Source organism: Oncorhynchus mykiss, chromosome 2, assembly GCF_013265735.2.
Source record: "Oncorhynchus mykiss isolate Arlee chromosome 2, USDA_OmykA_1.1, whole genome shotgun sequence".
NCBI classification, from domain to species: domain Eukaryota; kingdom Metazoa; phylum Chordata; class Actinopteri; order Salmoniformes; family Salmonidae; genus Oncorhynchus; species Oncorhynchus mykiss.
The window spans coordinates 56,066,048-56,084,173 of record NC_048566.1 but is presented as its reverse complement, the minus strand read 5'-3'; the positions used below and the strand labels follow the sequence as shown (position 1 = coordinate 56,084,173).

Below are 18,126 nucleotides of genomic sequence, written 5' to 3'. Positions count from 1 at the left end.
GTCGCAACTCGTGTTCTCCCTGAAAATCGCAATGGGATGAATTGCCCCGACAGACAGCGTAACTGTCTCACAAAGTAACATCAGGGGAACATTAATTGACACGAGGTTGTCCATTTTCTAGCCGGAGAACAAGGTACATCTTTACAATCTGTAAGTAAGTCTTCTTTTTACGACCTTAATTCGAGTTAAACTAAAATCTTTTGAGTGATGCCAAATAGATACTTGAATAATGTATAGCTTTAAATTAGCCTACTTTGCCACCACAACTTGAAAGTGATAACCAATAAAATTAGATGGACAATTAGATAATAAATACTTGTTAGATAGAATAAGACAACTAAGCTACGGGAAAGTAAGTTTTTGACCGACATATACCTTTTTGGTTTTGGTAAAGAAACCATACGCTGGTAAAACGGATTTAAAAAAAAAAAGTAACACAAGGAAAAATATCGTCTGTTCTGTGAACATACATTTTTGGGGGGTTGCAGGGAGGTTCTGAGAAAGGTTCCTTGAAAGTTTTCCTGGGAGGATTTTATTGACTTTCTGAGAATAGAAATTATATAGAAATTATAGGACATTTGAACGTAATTAAATAACGTTCTGACAACATTCTCTAAATTATGTTAATATTTTGAACAAACACAGATAGGACACATGGAAATACATTTTCTTCGGCTTTAATAATGCAAAAAAATATTTTTTTATTGTGGCAAGGTGTCAATGAGATTCAAACCCACGATCTTCTGTTGTCTAGTCATTGAATTATTCCACTGCGCCACCATGGTGCAGCTAGCATGCCATGTGTTTTTTTACTCATACAAAGCGGCTAATTTTAGTCTATTCAAACAGACCCCATTTCAAAGGAAACAAGCACTCATTAAGATTAGGTGTGGCCAATAATTGGGCACGGCCAACACACTTACCAAGATAGAGGCTCGAGAGAGCTTGGTTGACACCGAGACTGGATTGCGGATGTTTTTAAATAACATTCACAGAATGTTCTTTAAACATTACTCTTTTCATGTGGTTTTATGGAAAGTTTTCTTAATGTTCTGAGAACATGACTTTTAATAGAACCATGAGGAAACCTGCAGAAAACGTAATGCTGAAGTACTGAAATTCCCATAGAGGAATGTTGTTTCTTAATGTTCTCTGAACTATTTCAGAACATTCCCAATATCAAACCAGTTGGAGAACGTTCCTAGACCATTACCAACACTTTTATCAAAAGTTATGAGATACCAAGGAAATAAAACTTTTTTTTGTCAAGTTCCTTAAAATGTTCTGAGAACGTTCCAAAGCCAAGCAACTATCCTGCACCATTCCCAGAAAGTTGTGGGAAGGTTGTATGCAAAATAACCATAGGAAAACCATGCTCTCACCAAGCTCTAAAAAACATATGGTTCTCAGAACGTTATGTGCTGGCTGGGTTGCAATCAGAAAACGTTGTGTATAAATGTAAAATACTGAAAATAAGTGTGAAAATATATTCACATTTGTGTGCCAAAATGAATCCACTTGAAAAATTGTTTGGATCAGAGTGCGAATTATGGGGCCCCAGGGGAGTCAATACAGAAATATTAAATGAACACCCACACCTCTGTGATGGTTAAAAAAAATATATATCCCATGTATATCCCAGGACTGTCAGCCCTGGACAGTCCTGCTTTGTATCTCAGCCCCCTTTCAGGTGTCCCAACTTTTCTTTCTTGTCACGTTCGTTGTATGGAGGAGACCAAGGCACAGCGTGGTATGCGTATATTCTCTTTTATTAGACGAATGAACACTAAACAAACTAACAAAAATGAACCGTGACGCTATATAAACAAGTGCTGACAGGTAACTACACATAGACAAGAACCCACAAATACCTCAGGAAAATGGCTACCTAAATATGGTCCCCATTAGAGACAATGATAAACAGCTGCCTCTGATTGGGAACCATATCAGGCCACCATAGACCGACATATACCTAGACTTACAAAAAACCCAGATCTACAAAAACTAACATACCCACCCTAGTCACACCCTGACTTAACCAAAATAATAAAGAAAACAAAGATAGCTAAGGTCAAGGCGTGATATTTCTACAAAAAAGGTCCTTTTGTCAGCAAGACAAAATCAATTAATTCAGGCAATAAGCCAAATTTCATTACACTTTTTTGGTGTCACTTTCCATTCATCAAATGTGCACTTTTTGGATGCTGGAATTATTTTGGGGTGGATGAACATGTACAGGAAGTGATTTGTTTGACAAGAATAAGATGAAAGCATCATGATTGGTTATGTTCATGCAAAATTATGTCTTTTACATGTCTTTACAACAATAGAAACCCCGGAATGTCACGGTAGGCCCTGGAACTTGGGCAGAAAAAGTTAACATCAATCCACTGAGGCAAAAACGGTGTTGTCACAGTTTAATTCAATAAGAAGAAAGATATGAAATGGAGAGTTGAAAATAAATAGAAGGAGGGCCAGGACAGTAGCCTAATGCTTGGGAGGTAAAATAGGATAATAGCAATGCTGGCTATGTTATGTGTGATGATTGTGAGATGTTATACAGATTCTACAGTCACAATACTGACTTAAAAATGACAAGCCTACTGTTCAGATGGGTTAAGTTGAATAGTAGCCTGAAATCTGAACACTTACTGTAAGTCTATCATCTCTCACATAGCCAGTGGCGATTTTAGCATGTAAATCTCGGTGGGCCAAACTTTAAAAAATAAAATAAGATGCATGCCAGCAAAGCCACTACACAACACTAAACAATACACATATGGCACTATAATGGTGACAAACAGTGCTTTCTTTTCAGAACCATGGAGTGATTCTTTACCACTGCTACCTACACCTGGCTATTAGCAGAGCCCTGTCTGGCAGCGAAACAGTTCATTCAGCTGCATTTACTACATTTAAAAAAATCAGAGCTGATATGGCTGACTTGCTTAAACAAATGTGGTTTCTACTGACAATTGAGATGTACAAACTATGGCATAAGGGGACAACGAGCGGATAAGAGTCCATCTGTAATTTCGAATAAGACATTAATGAGCGAGCTAGGACGGACGTAGTCAATATAACTATTTGTTCAGCACTTTTGAAATGTACAGAGCAGAATTCAGAACATGGGCCGTTCTTACAGCATTCTCCCTGTACACCAAGTCAGGACCGTGGGATAAATAAAGGGGGCATATATGCAGACAATGAAAGGTCTTCCAATATTTGATGATTACATTTATCTAAAACAGGCTATAGGTTACATGTGCACCACCAAGTCAGAACAGTAGGCTAAATTATGAGGGGGAAAGGAACCAGATTATTAGGGTGAAGCACATGGGCTACTATCAGCTTACTACACAACATACACTTAGTATTACTTTCTTAGCTACAATGTACATATCTCCCTTACATCATCTATGTAGAAGCATACAATACATTTTTGGACTCCTTGTTGTGCTATGCTCACTTGGACAGGAAGGTGGGGCGGCGGTCCGTCATGGGCAAATTTTGTCATCAAACTTTGTCATCAAAGTCTGGCAGTCTCCGGATTTATGTTGCTTTCAAGACAACTGGGACTTTGGAAAAAAAACAAGGTTGAATCATGACGTCAGTGATCTTCAGGTCAGAGCTCTAGAAAGAGGCCTAAGTTCCCAACCTGTTATTCTGAGTTTGATGACCGTTCAAAACATATTTTCCCAGTCAGAGCTCGGTTTATTCAGAGTTCCCAGTTGTCTTGAACTCACTGAAGTCTGAGATTTCCCAGTTCCGAGTTTTGTTGTTTTGAATGTGGCAGAAGTCATGCTGGATTGACAGCATGGCCAATGTATTCAACCTTTTATGGTCCATGGTGTTGAATGTTTATCCTTTTAAGCTTGGAAAAGAGACCCGTAAACCCAGACTTGGACCACACACCCACTCCACTGAATAGCAGGCTAGTGATTGCTGTGCAATGCTTGCAGTTAGCCACCGATTCATTTCAAACCACTCATTGTTGAATTTGTGGTTTCCAACTTGTTGTGTAATGTTTATGTCCAAAGGCCGATGAGCACTGATACGTTTTATCTATAATTTCCATTCCTATAACAAGGATTGAAAAGGATTTGCCAGTAGGTTGTCGACTTGATTCATGATGATGACTGCTAGCTTGCTAGCTAAGATTTTGAAATGATGATGTTGACATGATCAGTCCAATCAAAGCTACGGTAGATATAACCTGATTTTACATAATTTTATCTGTGGCCAATGACCTTGAGCCTTCTTGGATGGGCACTTCTACTGTAACTCTATGGCATCACCCTAGGGGCTTGAATTTTTCAATCTCTACATGTCGATTTTGCAGTGAAGTAGTGTCCCCATGAGTGACAGAACACTGAGCCACTCACGGCGCAAAGCAAGACCATGAGACCATCCATGTTTGTATGCGGCTTTATTAACTCAATTAATTAAATGTTTTACATTGTTTTTAAACTGACATTTATTTATTTATTTTACCAGGTAGGCTAGTTGAGAACAAGTTCATTTACAACTGCGACCTGGCCAAGATAAAGCAAAGCAGTGCGACACAAACAACAACACAGAGTTACACATGGAATAAACAAACATACAGTCAATAACCCAATAGAGAGAAAAAAAGGACTTAATGCCAAAATAACATGCAAACAGGCAAAAACATTGTGGGAAATATACATTACCAGTCAAAAGTTTGGACACACCTACTCATTAAAGGGTTTTTCTTTATTTTTACTATTTTATATATTGTAGAATAATAGTGAAGACATCAGAACTATGAAATAACACATATGGAATCTTGTAGTAGTAACAAAAAAAGTGTTAAACAAATCAAAATATATTTTAGATTCTTCAAAGTAGCCACCCTTTGCCATGATGCCATATTTTCACACTCTTGGCATTCTCTCAACCAGTTTCATGAGGTAGTCACCTAGAATGCCATTTTCTTGTGTTCTCTAACCCGTTAAGTCATTATTGGGCCTTATGTACCAATGATTTATGGAGATATGGCCATGTGAACCCTGTCCAATATGGCCCCATGGAGATGGTTGGCAACCAGTTATTTATGGAGATATGGCCATGTGAATCCTGTCCAATATGGCCAAATGGAGATGGTTGGCAACCAGTTATTTATGGAGATATGGCCATGTGAATCCTGTCCAATATGGCCCCATGGAGATGGTTGGCAACCAGTTATTTATGGAGATATGGCCATATGAACCCTGTCCAATATGGCCCCATGGAGATGGTTGGCAACCAGTTATTTATGGAGATATGGCCATATGAACCCTGTCCAATATGGCCCCATGGAGATGGTTGGCAACCAGTTTGGGGTAATATTCCAATCAAATCACATTTTATTTGTCACATGCGCTGAATACAACGTGAAATACTTACTTACAAGTCCTTAACCGACAATGCAGAAGGGCAGTGCAGTTAAAATGTGATTTATATTTTGATGAGGTTTCCACACTATAAAGTTGAAATAACACTGAAATTGTGAAAATGATGATAATACCCTTTTTATATGAGCTGTTTGAAAGAAATGCCTTGAATGACAATAGATCTGTTATTTGCATTTATAAACCGGGTTGTTCAAGCCCTGAATGCTGATTGGCTGGAAGAGACCGTATATAATGGATATGACGGTTTGTATTTATTTATGTCCATTTCTGTTAGTAATTAGTTTATAATAGCAATAAGGAAACTCAGAGGTTTGTGGTATATGGCCAATATACCACGGCTAAGAGCTGTGTCCAGGCACTCTGCGTTGTGTAGTGCATAAGAACAGCCCTTAGCCATGGTATATTGGCCATGTACCATACCTCCTCGGGCCTTATTGCTTAAATATCCTCTTACATTGCTGCTGGCCCCTCATTGTTTGCAGCATGCAGAGTTAAGATACCAAAGACCAAACATTTCTCACTTTAAAGCAATGAGAAAAAGCAAGATCAATTGTGCAGTAGCTGGCTGCAAGGCAGCAAATGTTTCTTTGCACTGTTTTCCATCCAACAATAACGTTGTCTGATTTGGTCAGATAAATTCAATCCATGGATATATGAGCACACTTCGCATTGGACTGCAGTGCAAATCAGGCTATGTATAGATACACGTGTGGATTTACCAGCAGCTTGATCCTCCAGCCACCCATCTTTCACCCGACAGTGGCAGTAACCATTCAAGAAGTAAGTGGTCTTGAGCAGTGTTTTCCCAAACTCGGCCCTAGGGGCCCCAAGTGTTGCACGTTTTGGTTTTTGCCCTAACACTACACAGCTGATTCAAATGATCAAAGCTTGATGATTAGTTGATTACTTGAATCAGTTGTCCAGTGCTAGAGACAGTGGTCTAGAGACAGTTATTCATCTATATATTATTAAAAGTAAATAACATGCAATTCATGGGTCGCGTGTTTCATTTTGAATGTTATTATTGAAGACTGATGCCCGACTAAAGGTTCTACTCAATGCATTTTCCGATTGGCACTGAGGAAGGTTTAGTCAAAACTGTGGCTTGGAAACAAGCCAGGTGAAATGTCACATCATTAGCTGATTCTTATGTATGTATACCAAAAATAAAATGTCAATAGAAAACAGCTTAAACAAACGCAAATGCGGCTACTTTGCTCTTATTCTGGCTGCAGTGTTTGATGTGACTGTGTTAGCCAAAGTTGACTAGCTAGCAAGCTAGAGATGAGAACTTTGCCAGCCATCATGGCAACGGAATATTTAGAACGAACGACTGGGCTGTGTCTCCTATATTTAGGAGAAAAAGACTTGGTCGCGTCTCTGGCAACCTAACCTACAGAATGAACGACCAGCCACCTTGGGTAGCAACCCTAGATTTGTGTTCGGACTATATCTCATGGAAGGATGAAATAGTATGAGTAAATTCATCAAAATAAAGTTTTTACTGAAATGTTCAATCATTATTTGAATCTGTTGGTAACCCGTTGTATAAAATAGATAATGCCCTCGAAGCCGGTGTTTGGGGGATATATTGGCTTCGAGGGCATTATCATTTAAGAAAACAACTATGTCATCATTATGATGTCAAATTTATTTTAGAAAGATGACTATGTTGCTATTAGCTAGCCATAGGCCTATAGTATGCCCTGTAGATAATCATGTTTTACTGCAATGAATAGACAGTAGACAGGGTATAGGCCAGAATGATCCACCCTGCCAACAGGCTGTTCTGGGACCTGTCTGCATCTTCTGGTGACCTATTGAAAACAGTAAAACAATAATATAGCAAATTAGGATGCATGATGTATTTTGATGACAAAACAGAGTAGTCTACACACCTGTGGAAGTTCGCTGCTTTCATAGTTCAACTCCAGCTCCAACTGACAGGTTGAAAACCATGTGACTTTGTTTTTTTCCTAAGGGGTAAGGGGGTGGGTTTTAGACTTCAATCAGCCAATCAGTGCTGTATATGTAAATATAAATCTAATTTGTATCCCCACGCCCACACTGTCGGACTGAGCAAGAAGGCCCAGGGATTTAAATTATTAAAAATATATTTTGGGGTTATATTCAATAAATAAACATACACAATGATTGATTAGACGTTCAAGGATATATTACAAATAAAAAGACTGCATGGGTTTTAAAACTCTGCGATGGCACTGTTGCTAAAAACACTTCTATGGACTTGTTCTAGCTGTGTGTAAAATTTGGTACCTCACAAAGTCCACAATTCCCCTCAAATTTGACATGCTGCGTTCACGTGCTTCTCGGAGCGTCCTACTTCTTATTTTGGATGTTGGAAATACAACTTTGTTTCATTCATGTGCTTTTTGGTTGGAACAATATTCAACCAATAAGATTTGAACTAGTTTGATAAGCTAACTAACGTTGCTTATAGTAAAGTTAGCTAGCTTGCTTAACATTGACAATATGGTAAAACTAGCTACATTACCCATATTGTATTTGTCAAAAACCGACTTGTTGTCATCTGTTGGTTGAAAGGGTTTAAGGTCAGTGGTGAAACTCGGCAACTCGGACAACAACATTTTCTCAGTGACCCCTTGTAATTCCGAGTCATTCAAGTGAAACTTCCCGGTCCGACATAGGAAATTACCGATAACTCTGATAGCACGTGAACACAGCATTAGCTGCTGGACGAAACACTGACTGAACAATTATAGCCTGTATTTCGGTTTATTTGTATTCATTGCACGTTATTTGTCCTTAGTACAACTGTGCAAAAAAAACTGAAATATTTTTTAAGCAAATGTTCTGCTTATTCTACACATTTGGCCATGGTTTATGCCTTTGGGTTTTGGTTGGGGGCCTCCCCACTTGCCGCCAGAAATAATAATAATAATAATAATTGGGTTGTGGGCAATGTTCCCTTTAAGCTGCGCCACAGTAGCCCGAGACTGCCGCGCAGAAATATCATCCCCAGAGAGAAACACAAGATTGAACTTCATTCAACTTTCTAGCGCAGTGGTCACCAACCGGTTGATCATGTTTACAGCATGAGCGGTCGTGAGTAGATGCGCTTGTTTTGAGAACAAAGCGAGAGCTGCATGTAGCCACATGTGCACATTTTGTTCATATCCTTTGCTAGTTGGTGAGTTAGTAGCCAAGTTATAGATCATTTGAAGTCAGCAATAGAAGTGATTGCTTCAAGAGGACATAACATATACGTTTGTATTCATCTTTGAAAAGTGAGTCAGATAAAGAGCTTTTTTTTGTCTTAAAGGGGCAGTGTTGTATTTTGAGATAAACAGGTTAATGTCAAGCCCTGCATGTTTTTTTTCCAGAAGTCTCATGGAATGTAGGCCTACATTGAACTCACACATTGGCTGCTGCTGTAGGCTGAATGATAGAACAGCTAGTTCCATGTAAAAATGTTATGGGGTGCATTTTCTCCATTGTTTTTGCCACTCTGGTAGGCCTACATTATGATCAAATAGCCACAGTAGCCTACATGGCCACTGTTAAAGCTGTAACTTAAAGCGGATACAGCCTCAGTGTTCACAGTAAAACTGTAACTTAAAGCGGATACAGCTTCAGTGTTCACAGTAAAACTGTAACTTAAAGCGGATACAGCCTCAGTGTTCACAGTAAAACTGTAACTTAAAGCGGATACAGCCTCGGTGTTCACAGTAAAACTGTAACTTAAAGCGGATACAGCCTCAGTGTTCACAGTAAAACTGTAACTTAAAGCGGATACAGCCTCACTGTTCACAGTAAAACTGTAACTTAAAGCGGATACAGCCTCGGTGTTCACAGTAAAACTGTAACTTAAAGCGGATACAGCCTCAGTGTTCACAGTAAAACTGTAACTTAAAGCGGATACAGCCTCAGTGTTCACAGTAAAACTGTAACTTAAAGCGGATACAGCCTCAGTGTTCACAGTAAAACTGTAACTTAAAGCGGATACAGCTTCAGTGTTCACAGTAAAACTGTAACTTAAAGCGGATACAGCCTCAGTGTTCACAGTAAAACTGTAACTTAAAGCGGATACAGCTTCAGTGTTCACAGTAAAACTGTAACTTAAAGCGGATACAGCCTCAGTGTTCACAGTAAAACTGTAACTTAAAGCGGATACAGCCTCGGTGTTCACAGTAAAACTGTAACTTAAAGCGGATACAGCCTCAGTGTTCACAGTAAAACTGTAACTTAAAGCGGATACAGCCTCACTGTTCACAGTAAAACTGTAACTTAAAGCGGATACAGCCTCGGTGTTCACAGTAAAACTGTAACTTAAAGCGGATACAGCCTCAGTGTTCACAGTAAAACTGTAACTTAAAGCGGATACAGCCTCAGTGTTCACAGTAAAACTGTAACTTAAAGCGGATACAGCCTCGGTGTTCACAGTAAACACGTGCTGGAAGTTGCACAGAATTTTCACAACGTTCAAGTTTACACTCAGCAGACCTGAAATTTGCTCAGTGCCCAATTTTTTTTGGAGGGAACATTGGTTGTGGGTCCCCTGGAGGTCAATAATAAGCACTGACTAGCACTGGTGTGCAGAGTGAGGCAGGCATGTGCAAAGGCTATTTTCATATTGATGGAGAAAATAGGATTGTCATTTGGGGTGGATAGGAAAGAAAGGAAGATTGATCAAGATTGAACCAAACACGTGTTCTGTAGAATAGCCTAATTCTAGCGGGCTAATTGATTTTGTCAATTTGTAGGCTTAAATAATTCCTTTGGTGTATGCCTTTTATTTCAATGCATGTGTCGGATTTATCTGGCATAGTTTGCATTCACAGTCAGCTGTTTTATGATCCGCTTACTTTCACATTGATGTCGGTATTTCACATTGATGTCGGTATTTCACATTGATGTCGGTATTTGGAGTCGGCCTTGATAGTGTGTTTTATGCGTCTATTTCATGTTGCACTGTTCCCACAAATAGGCTAAATTAGTCAATGTAACCTATGTCTGATGAGGTTGAGTAGTACATTATACACACACCATCCCACAAACCTTTAAACCTAATATTGAGATGATAAAGTCCGGGGGACATGTTTGTTTTTGCTGTTCTCCAAATAGCATTTGAACGTTTTTAAATGGTGTAGACATACAGTAAAATGAGCTTCATCTGGTGGGTGTATCTCCACACACCCCACTTTGCCACACCCTATGTTTAGCTGAACTGACGCCGCAGCAGCCCCCCCCCCCCCCCCCCCCCTCAAACTACTTCCCACGGCTATGGATTTGATAAGATAGGGGACAATTGAGTGGAATGTACCATGTTGGACCTTCTAGTCACCATTAAAACATGTACTGACATGAATCCCTTGCAGAGGAAGTCAGATCCCAGTGTTCCGCTGTAAGGATGTTGAGCCCCCTACACCCCCTATTGGTCGTCTGGATGTACCTCCTGGTCTCCAACCACGCCTTCCCCGTATACAACAATGGCTTCTTCTACCATGACGTTATGGACGGCGATGGCAACGGAGAGAGTATGTAATACAGTATTTTCATAAATACACAAATAACCTGTTCACACTAGTCAGCCCAGTACAGCTTGGCTCGGATCTGACGATACATCCGCCAACATTTTCTGAAACTGCTGGAAAAGAGAATGTGAAAAGAAAATACCAGTTTTTAGCACAGTTTGGTTTGGATTGGCACGATAATGTTAAAAGGGTATAATGATCTTAAGTGGAGCCTCTTCATATGTAGGATCAAAGACCATTCCATTGCGTGTGACAAGCCTGACCATGCCTAAGTTGTAGCAGACAACACACCATCTAGAGTGGTGTTCATTTATACAATATGTGCTACACAGTACACATGCAAAACTGAGAGCAGGTTAGATTTTATAGACGCACCATTCCCAAGAGTTCCAAAAAGGGTCTGATTACATGGGAAGACCCAAATACAGTAGCTTGCGAAAGTATTCACCCCCCCTTTGCATTTTTCCTATTTTATTGCCTTACACCTTGGAATTAAAATAGATTTTTGGGGGGGTTTGTATGATTTGATTTACACGACATGTCTACCACTTTGAAGATGCAAAAACATTTTGTGTGGTGAAACAAACAAGAAGTAAGACAACAAAAAAACTGAAAACTTGAGCGTGCATAACTATTCACTCCCCCAAGTCAATACTTTGTAGAGCCACCTTTTGCAGCAATTACAGCTGTAAGTCTCTTGGGGTATGTCTTTATAAGTTTGGCACATTGAGACACTGGGATTTTTGCCCATTCTTCAAGGCAAAACTGCTCCAGCTCCTTCAAGTTGGATGGGTTCTGCTGGTGTACAGCAATCTTTAAGTCATACCACAGTTGGATTGAGGTCTGGGCTTTGACTAGGCCATTCCAAGACATTTAAATGTTTCCCCTTAAACCATTTGAGTGTTGCTTTAGCAGTACGCTTAGGGTCATTGTCCTGCTGGAAGGTGAACCTCCATCCCAGTCTCAAATCTCTGGAAGACTGAAACAGGTTTCCCTCAAGAATTTCCCTGTATTTAGAGTCATCCATCATTCATTAAATTCTGACCAGTTTCCCTGTCCCTGCCGATGAAAAACATTATTATGTTCTCGGGGTGATGAGAGGTGTTGGGTTTGCACCAGACATAGCGTTTTCCTTGATGGCCAAAAAGCTACATTTTACTCTCATCTATCCAGAGTACCTTCTTCCATATGTTTGGGGAGTCTCCCACATGCCTTTTGTCGAACACCAAACGTGTTTGCATATTATTTTCTTAAGCAATGCCTTTTTTCTTGCCACTCTTCAGAAAAGCCCAGCTCTGTGGAGTGTACAGCCTAAAGTGTTCCTATGGACAGATTCACCAATCTCCGCTGAGGAGCTTTGCAGCTCCTTAAGGGTTATCTTTGGTCTCTTTGTTGCCTCACTGATTAAGGCCCTCCTTGCCTGGTCCGTGAGTCTTGGTGGGCGGCCCTCTCTTGGCAGGTTTGTTGTGGTGCCATATTCTTTCAATTTTTTAAATAATGGATTTAATGGTGCTCCGTGGGATGTTCAAAGTTTGGGATATTTTTTTATAACCCAACCCTGATCCTGTACTTCTCCACAACTTTGTCCCAGAACTGTTTGAATAGCTCCTTGGTCTTCATGGTGCCGCTTGCTTGGTGGGGCCCTTTTCTTAGTGGTGTTGCTGACTCTGGGGCTTTTCAGAACAGGTGTATATATATATACTGAGATCATGTGACAGATCATGTGACACTTAGATTGCACACAGACTTTATTTAACTAATTATGTGACTTCTGAAGATAATTGGTTGCGCCAGATCCTATTTAGGGGCTTCATAGCAAAGGGGGTGAATACATATGCACTCACCACATTTTTATTATATATTTTTTTTCAAACCTTTTTCTTCACTTCACCAATTTTAACTATTTTTGAACTATTTTGAGTATGTCCATTACATGAAGTCCAAATAAAAATCAATTTAAATTACAGGTTGTAATGCAACAAAATAGGAAAAATGCTAAGGGGAGGTGAATACTTTTGCAAGGCACTGTACACTGAAGGCAGACCCAGGTTCTTACTTACTACAGGGGCTCTGGTTTGATCACATGGTCAGGAAAAGTTCCTGGCTCCTATCCAGTATCTACTCTACTGCATAACTCTTATCTATCCTGTGTCCTGTCCTTGTCTGTTTCTTCTCCAGTCTACATTAAGAGGGTGCGTCTCCACGTGGAGTCCCCCCAGCCCTCGGTGTCAGCAGCCAGGGGCAGTAACATCACCCTGCCCTGTCACTACCGCTACGAGCCCGAGATCAACGGCCCCCGCCGGACCCGGGTCAAATGGTCTTGGCTACCCGCCAACGGCGCGGGTAAGACCGCCCACGAAACAGACGTGATGGTCGCCATGGGCAACCGTCACCGTAGCTACGGCAGCTTCCAGGGGCGTGTGCGCCTGCATCGGGCGGCACCGGGGGACATGTCTTTGGTGATCAACGAGCTGCACCAGAACGACACGGGCCGCTACCGCTGTGAGATCATCGACGGGCTAGAAGACGAGAGCGTGACGGTGGAGCTGGAGCTGCGAGGTGTGTGTTTCTGTCTGTCTGTCAGCTCCCTCAGCTCTAAATGTGACAAATGTAAAAATGTTCTTAACATTTAAACAGCCATTTTTTTTTATAGTTTAAACATTAAAATTATAATATACAGTACAATAATCTTAAATATAAAATGTATTTTTATTTTTTAACACTTTTTTGGTTACTACATGATTCCATATGTGTTATTTCATAGTTTTATTTCACTATTATTCTACAATGTAGAAAATGGTAAAATAAAGAAAAACCCTTGAATGAGTAGGTTTTTACTGGTACTGTATATATTTTTTTAAACATGTGAATTCACAATAATGGTCCTGCATATGACCACTAGGGGGCAATGCAGTTCAATCTACCTCAGTCATGGCTACCAGGCGGCACTTACTGCTGTCCCTCACCCACTCAGCAATGATGGTAGTTAATTACGTTTTTAGGCTCTCTGCTGTGTATCAGTCAGTCAGTACATGGGACTTCATATCCCACTTCTCGTCAACGTGATGGCTCATTGCAGTGATGTACGACAGCGTGTTCATAGGCGTCCAACAATTTGTTGTTAATACCATGTATAGGGGGTTTGACATTGAGAGCTTGAGCTGTGTACTTGCAGAGCAATCATTGTACAATTTCTCCCTCCGGGCCGTCAATGTTTTTCAACATGGCATCTATATGCCATCGGGGCATTGAAGTGGACATCCTCTACCATTGACAATGGCTGCATATCAACTGCAATCATTTCTGTAATCAGCGCTGTGACTTTTTCACTCCATCCTTTATTGCACTTATTTTGTGCGAAGAGCATTTCTAATGTCTGTTGTTGGGGGCAGCAATGACTTGGGGCTCACGGTGCCTCCCTTTTCAGATGGTTCAGCATTGCACCTGAACTTCCACTGTAGCTCAAATCCACCTCACAAAGTTTGCATTTCGCCAGCTCCTCATTGGACTTCTCAAAGTATTGCCACGCAGGACTTCGCTGCTGTCGCGTCCCTGTCTCACTCTCTGCCATTTTCCCAACTGTTAACAATGATGGGAGTGCGGAGCGCTTTATATCCGTGGCAAATCATTTGAAATATGCATATCTCGTACGAACCTTACGGCATTGCTGCATTAGGTATTCGTTGAATCGAAATGTTTCCCTTTAAGATGATGATCGGGAACCTTTTAGTGGTAGTTTTGTGATAACTGCACTGTGTTTAAAAAAATAAAATAATAGGTTAGTTAGTTTCTCTAAACGGTAACGATCCCAATTTTGTTGAAACGTTGAAACGTTCACATCCCTAGTTCCAGCTATGGTCTATTTATTAAATGACCTTCAACCTATTGTCCTTACGAGTGTCATGAATGGCATTTTTTCACTGAAAAGGACAGTTGCTGGATCCTATAGCACTTTAACCCCTCCAGCAAATTTCTCACTTTATCCCTGTTATAGGAGTGGTATTTCCCTACCATTCCAAGATGGGACGCTACCATTTCAACTTCCTGGGGGCCCAGCGTGCATGTGAGGAGCAGGACTCAACCCTGGCCACCTTTGAGCAGCTCTTCGCCGCCTGGGAGGAGGGGCTGGACTGGTGCAACGCCGGCTGGTTAGCTGACGGGACGGCTCAGTACCCAATCACCACGCCGCGGGAGGCCTGTGGGGGCGTGGACTTAGCCTCCGGTCTCCGTAGTTATGGACAACGTCACCGCCACCTCCACCGCTTTGACGCCTTCTGTTTCTCAGCCGCCCCCAAGGGTCAGTGTGCGTGTCGCTCTCCATAAAACATCTCGCCTCGGGAAACAAAACACATGCAAAACACTTCCGCAAACAATAAGTGTAACAGAAGAAATGTGAATGATTGGAATTGTCCAACTTGTTTTAATCTGTCCTCTCCTTCGACTTGCTCAGAACTTACTAGAATCTCCTGTCTCTCTTTTCCGTCATAGGGACAGTTTACTTCCTGAAAGGTCCCCGTAAGCTCAACTTCACCGAAGCGGTGGCGGCGTGCACCACAGACGGCGGTCACATCGCAAAGGTGGGCCAGCTCTATGCCGCCTGGCGGTTCATGGGATTGGACCGCTGCGACGCAGGCTGGTTGGCTGATGGGAGCATCCGTTACCCCATTGCAAAGGCCCGCCCTAACTGCGGCCCTTCAGAACCGGGGGTGCGGAATTTGGGATTCCCCCCTCTGCATCAGAAATACAGTGTCTACTGCAATCGGTAAACCTCCCCTCAACTTCCACTCAACAAAAACCAGAGGACAATAATAGCAAAGAGCACAACTACAGTACAACAGAAAGCACATACAACTTCCCCATTCATCACAAACGGTGCACTGTTACACAACCCATGCCTGGATGCTAGTTAGCATTAGCCAGTTCTGCCCTCACAGTGTCCACTTTATAGTTCTAGTGAACTGTCGACATCTCCTCATACTGTACATAATATCAGTCATACCGCCACTCCCCACTGAGACGCCAACCAGAACGGATACACAAACGGACTATTTAGTGTTGTATTGCCAGGTTTGTGTCACAGTAAAGGGTCTTTACATTTCAGACTCGGGGAAGGTGTTCAACCACTGCAAGGCCCGCCGCCCTCATAATGCTTTGCCAGTGATTTTGTTGTCCAACCAAGCTCTTTCCCTTGGTGTTTTGTTGAACTGTATGCAGCTATCTCATTGTTCCTGCAGCACTTTCAGTTCAATGTATGTCATTCATAGTTCTAGGCACATTTCTGGATTTCTGGATTATCCTTATATGTTAAAATGTTTTTCCAGGTCTTGTTTTGTATAAGGATTGAAATGGAATGATGCATTTGATGACGATGGGGGATGGTTTATAGACTATGTCATGATGGAAGGTGTTTTGACAGTATCTTATGACCAGCCCTTGTAGAGAGCACGGTGTTGAAGTGTTCCATCCATATTATGCGACTTTAATCAAGTTATGTGACATGAATAACTTTTCTAACGAATGAATGATGTCCTCCCTCCTTTGACGTTATATCACTTGCGTTGGCAGGATTGTGGGTTCAGTACCTGGGGCCACCCATACGCAAAATGTATTCATGCATGACTGTAAGGCTCTTGAGATAAAAGCGCCGACTAAATGGCATATATATTAAATGGAATAAAATCATGTTTGAGTTTACACCCCAATATTGCACTTTATATACATAACAGAAGACTGAAATATAACAAACACCAGATTTTCTGCAAGGTTTCAAAAACAAAAAATGCTTATATCGGGTATGAAGGTAAGACCCAGAGGCAGATAACGTTGAATTAACAACGGTTTAATAACATTGGCAGGCAATAGACAGGTCAAGGCAGGCAGGGGTCAGTAAACCAGAGGTGGGGCAACAGTACCGGACGGCAGGCTCAGGGTCAGGGTAGACAGAGGTCAATAATCCAGAGGTGGGGCAAAGATACAGGTCGGCAGGCTCAGGGTCAGGGGCAGGCAGAGTGGTCAGGCAGGCGGCCTCAGAGTCAGGACATGCAACGGTCAAAACCAGGAGGGCGAGAAAAAGAGCGACTGGGAAAAGCAGGGGCTGAGAAAAAACGCTGGTTGACTTGGCAAGCAAGACGAACTGGCAACAGGCAAACAGAGAACACAGGTATAAGCACCATGGGGATAATGGGGAAGATGGGCGACACCTGGAAGGGGGTGGAGACAATCACAAAGAGAGGTGAAACCGATCAGTGTGTGACAGTTTATTAATTATGAATAACATTTCACCCATGAGGCCACTGGAGGGTGATTTGGTCATTTGACTACAGGAATTAAAATATAATAGTATTTCTATCATGTGTGCCTGCCAATGGTGCCTTGGTCTTGTTCAATGGAAATTGAAAAGGTGGTCTTTCCCTGTTTCAGTTGGTTTTCTTTCGTTTTGTGCCTAATGAACATGACCCTGCTGATTGCGAAATAAATTCTCCTGCAGTGTAATTCATTAAATCACCACCAGGGAGCGCTGCTGTCACAGGTGCGTTGTTGGGCGCACGGTAGGGTACTACAACCTGATGGGGCAAAGACGTAAAAGGGGTCACACTGACCCATACAAACGGGGCACTGTGTGTGGGTATGTGTGTGTTTGCATGCGTGTGCTTGTATGTGTGTGTGTACTTGCACTCCACACTCTACAGAACCTCCTCAGCACGTTCCACTCAGTATAGCACTTCAGATGGAGGGGGCCCAAGTTGGAGAGGGAGTCAAAGGCAGTAGGTAGTACTACACCAGCACACTCCCTCCCTCTCTTGAGGAGCAAACAGAGGTCCCTGTAATTTTATGATTCAAAAAAAGCACGTCCTGCTGCCTTAACACGGGTGGAGGGCAAACACACACCCAGACCTCCCCCTCCCCACACACACGTGAATGCAAACACATACGCATGCTTGCCCTCATGTACACACACAGGGCAGGCTTGTTTGGGTCAGCCTGCCGGCAATGAAGGTATTCACTTTAGAGACCTAAGAGAGATAATTACTTGCTTCTTTTTTTCACTTTGCGATTCCAGGAGGGGGTCAAAATATAGTAAAAAAGGGAGTCTGTGCTCAGAGCGACGGTAAGGGATGTGCCACTGGTTTATATAAAGGTGTGGATTTATATGAATGGCACCCTTATTCGGAATCAGAGAATATCTTGATGGA

The 18,126-nt window shown here is 41.7% G+C and overlaps 1 protein-coding gene across 3 annotated transcripts; it reads left to right on the top strand.

The window, feature by feature from the left end:
* On the top strand, window positions 1–16,627 carry LOC110491965 (hyaluronan and proteoglycan link protein 3). Of its 3 annotated transcripts, none has more exons than XM_021565872.2 (5): window positions 1–150; window positions 10,778–10,936; window positions 13,112–13,492; window positions 14,928–15,230; window positions 15,422–16,627. In XM_021565872.2, exons 2-5 carry the CDS (start codon window positions 10,810–10,812, stop codon window positions 15,697–15,699), a joined length of 1,089 nt encoding a protein of 362 aa, XP_021421547.2. In that variant the 5' UTR covers window positions 1–150; window positions 10,778–10,809; the 3' UTR covers window positions 15,700–16,627. The 3 variants fall into 3 exon arrangements, with proteins under 3 accessions (XP_021421547.2, XP_036806909.1, XP_021421555.2); XM_036951014.1 differs by lacking the exon at window positions 1–150 and adding an exon at window positions 8,002–8,504; XM_021565880.2 differs by lacking the exon at window positions 1–150 and adding an exon at window positions 8,499–8,686.
* Window positions 16,628–18,126: the final 1,499 nt, after the last annotated feature.

Coding starts and splice junctions, on each gene's coding strand:
- LOC110491965 (XM_036951014.1), top strand. Junction 10,937..13,111: donor CGGCGATGGCAACGGAGAGA/GTATGTAATACA, acceptor TTTCTTCTCCAG/TCTACATTAAGAGGGTGCGT. Junction 15,231..15,421: donor TTTCTCAGCCGCCCCCAAGG/GTCAGTGTGCGT, acceptor TTTCCGTCATAG/GGACAGTTTACTTCCTGAAA.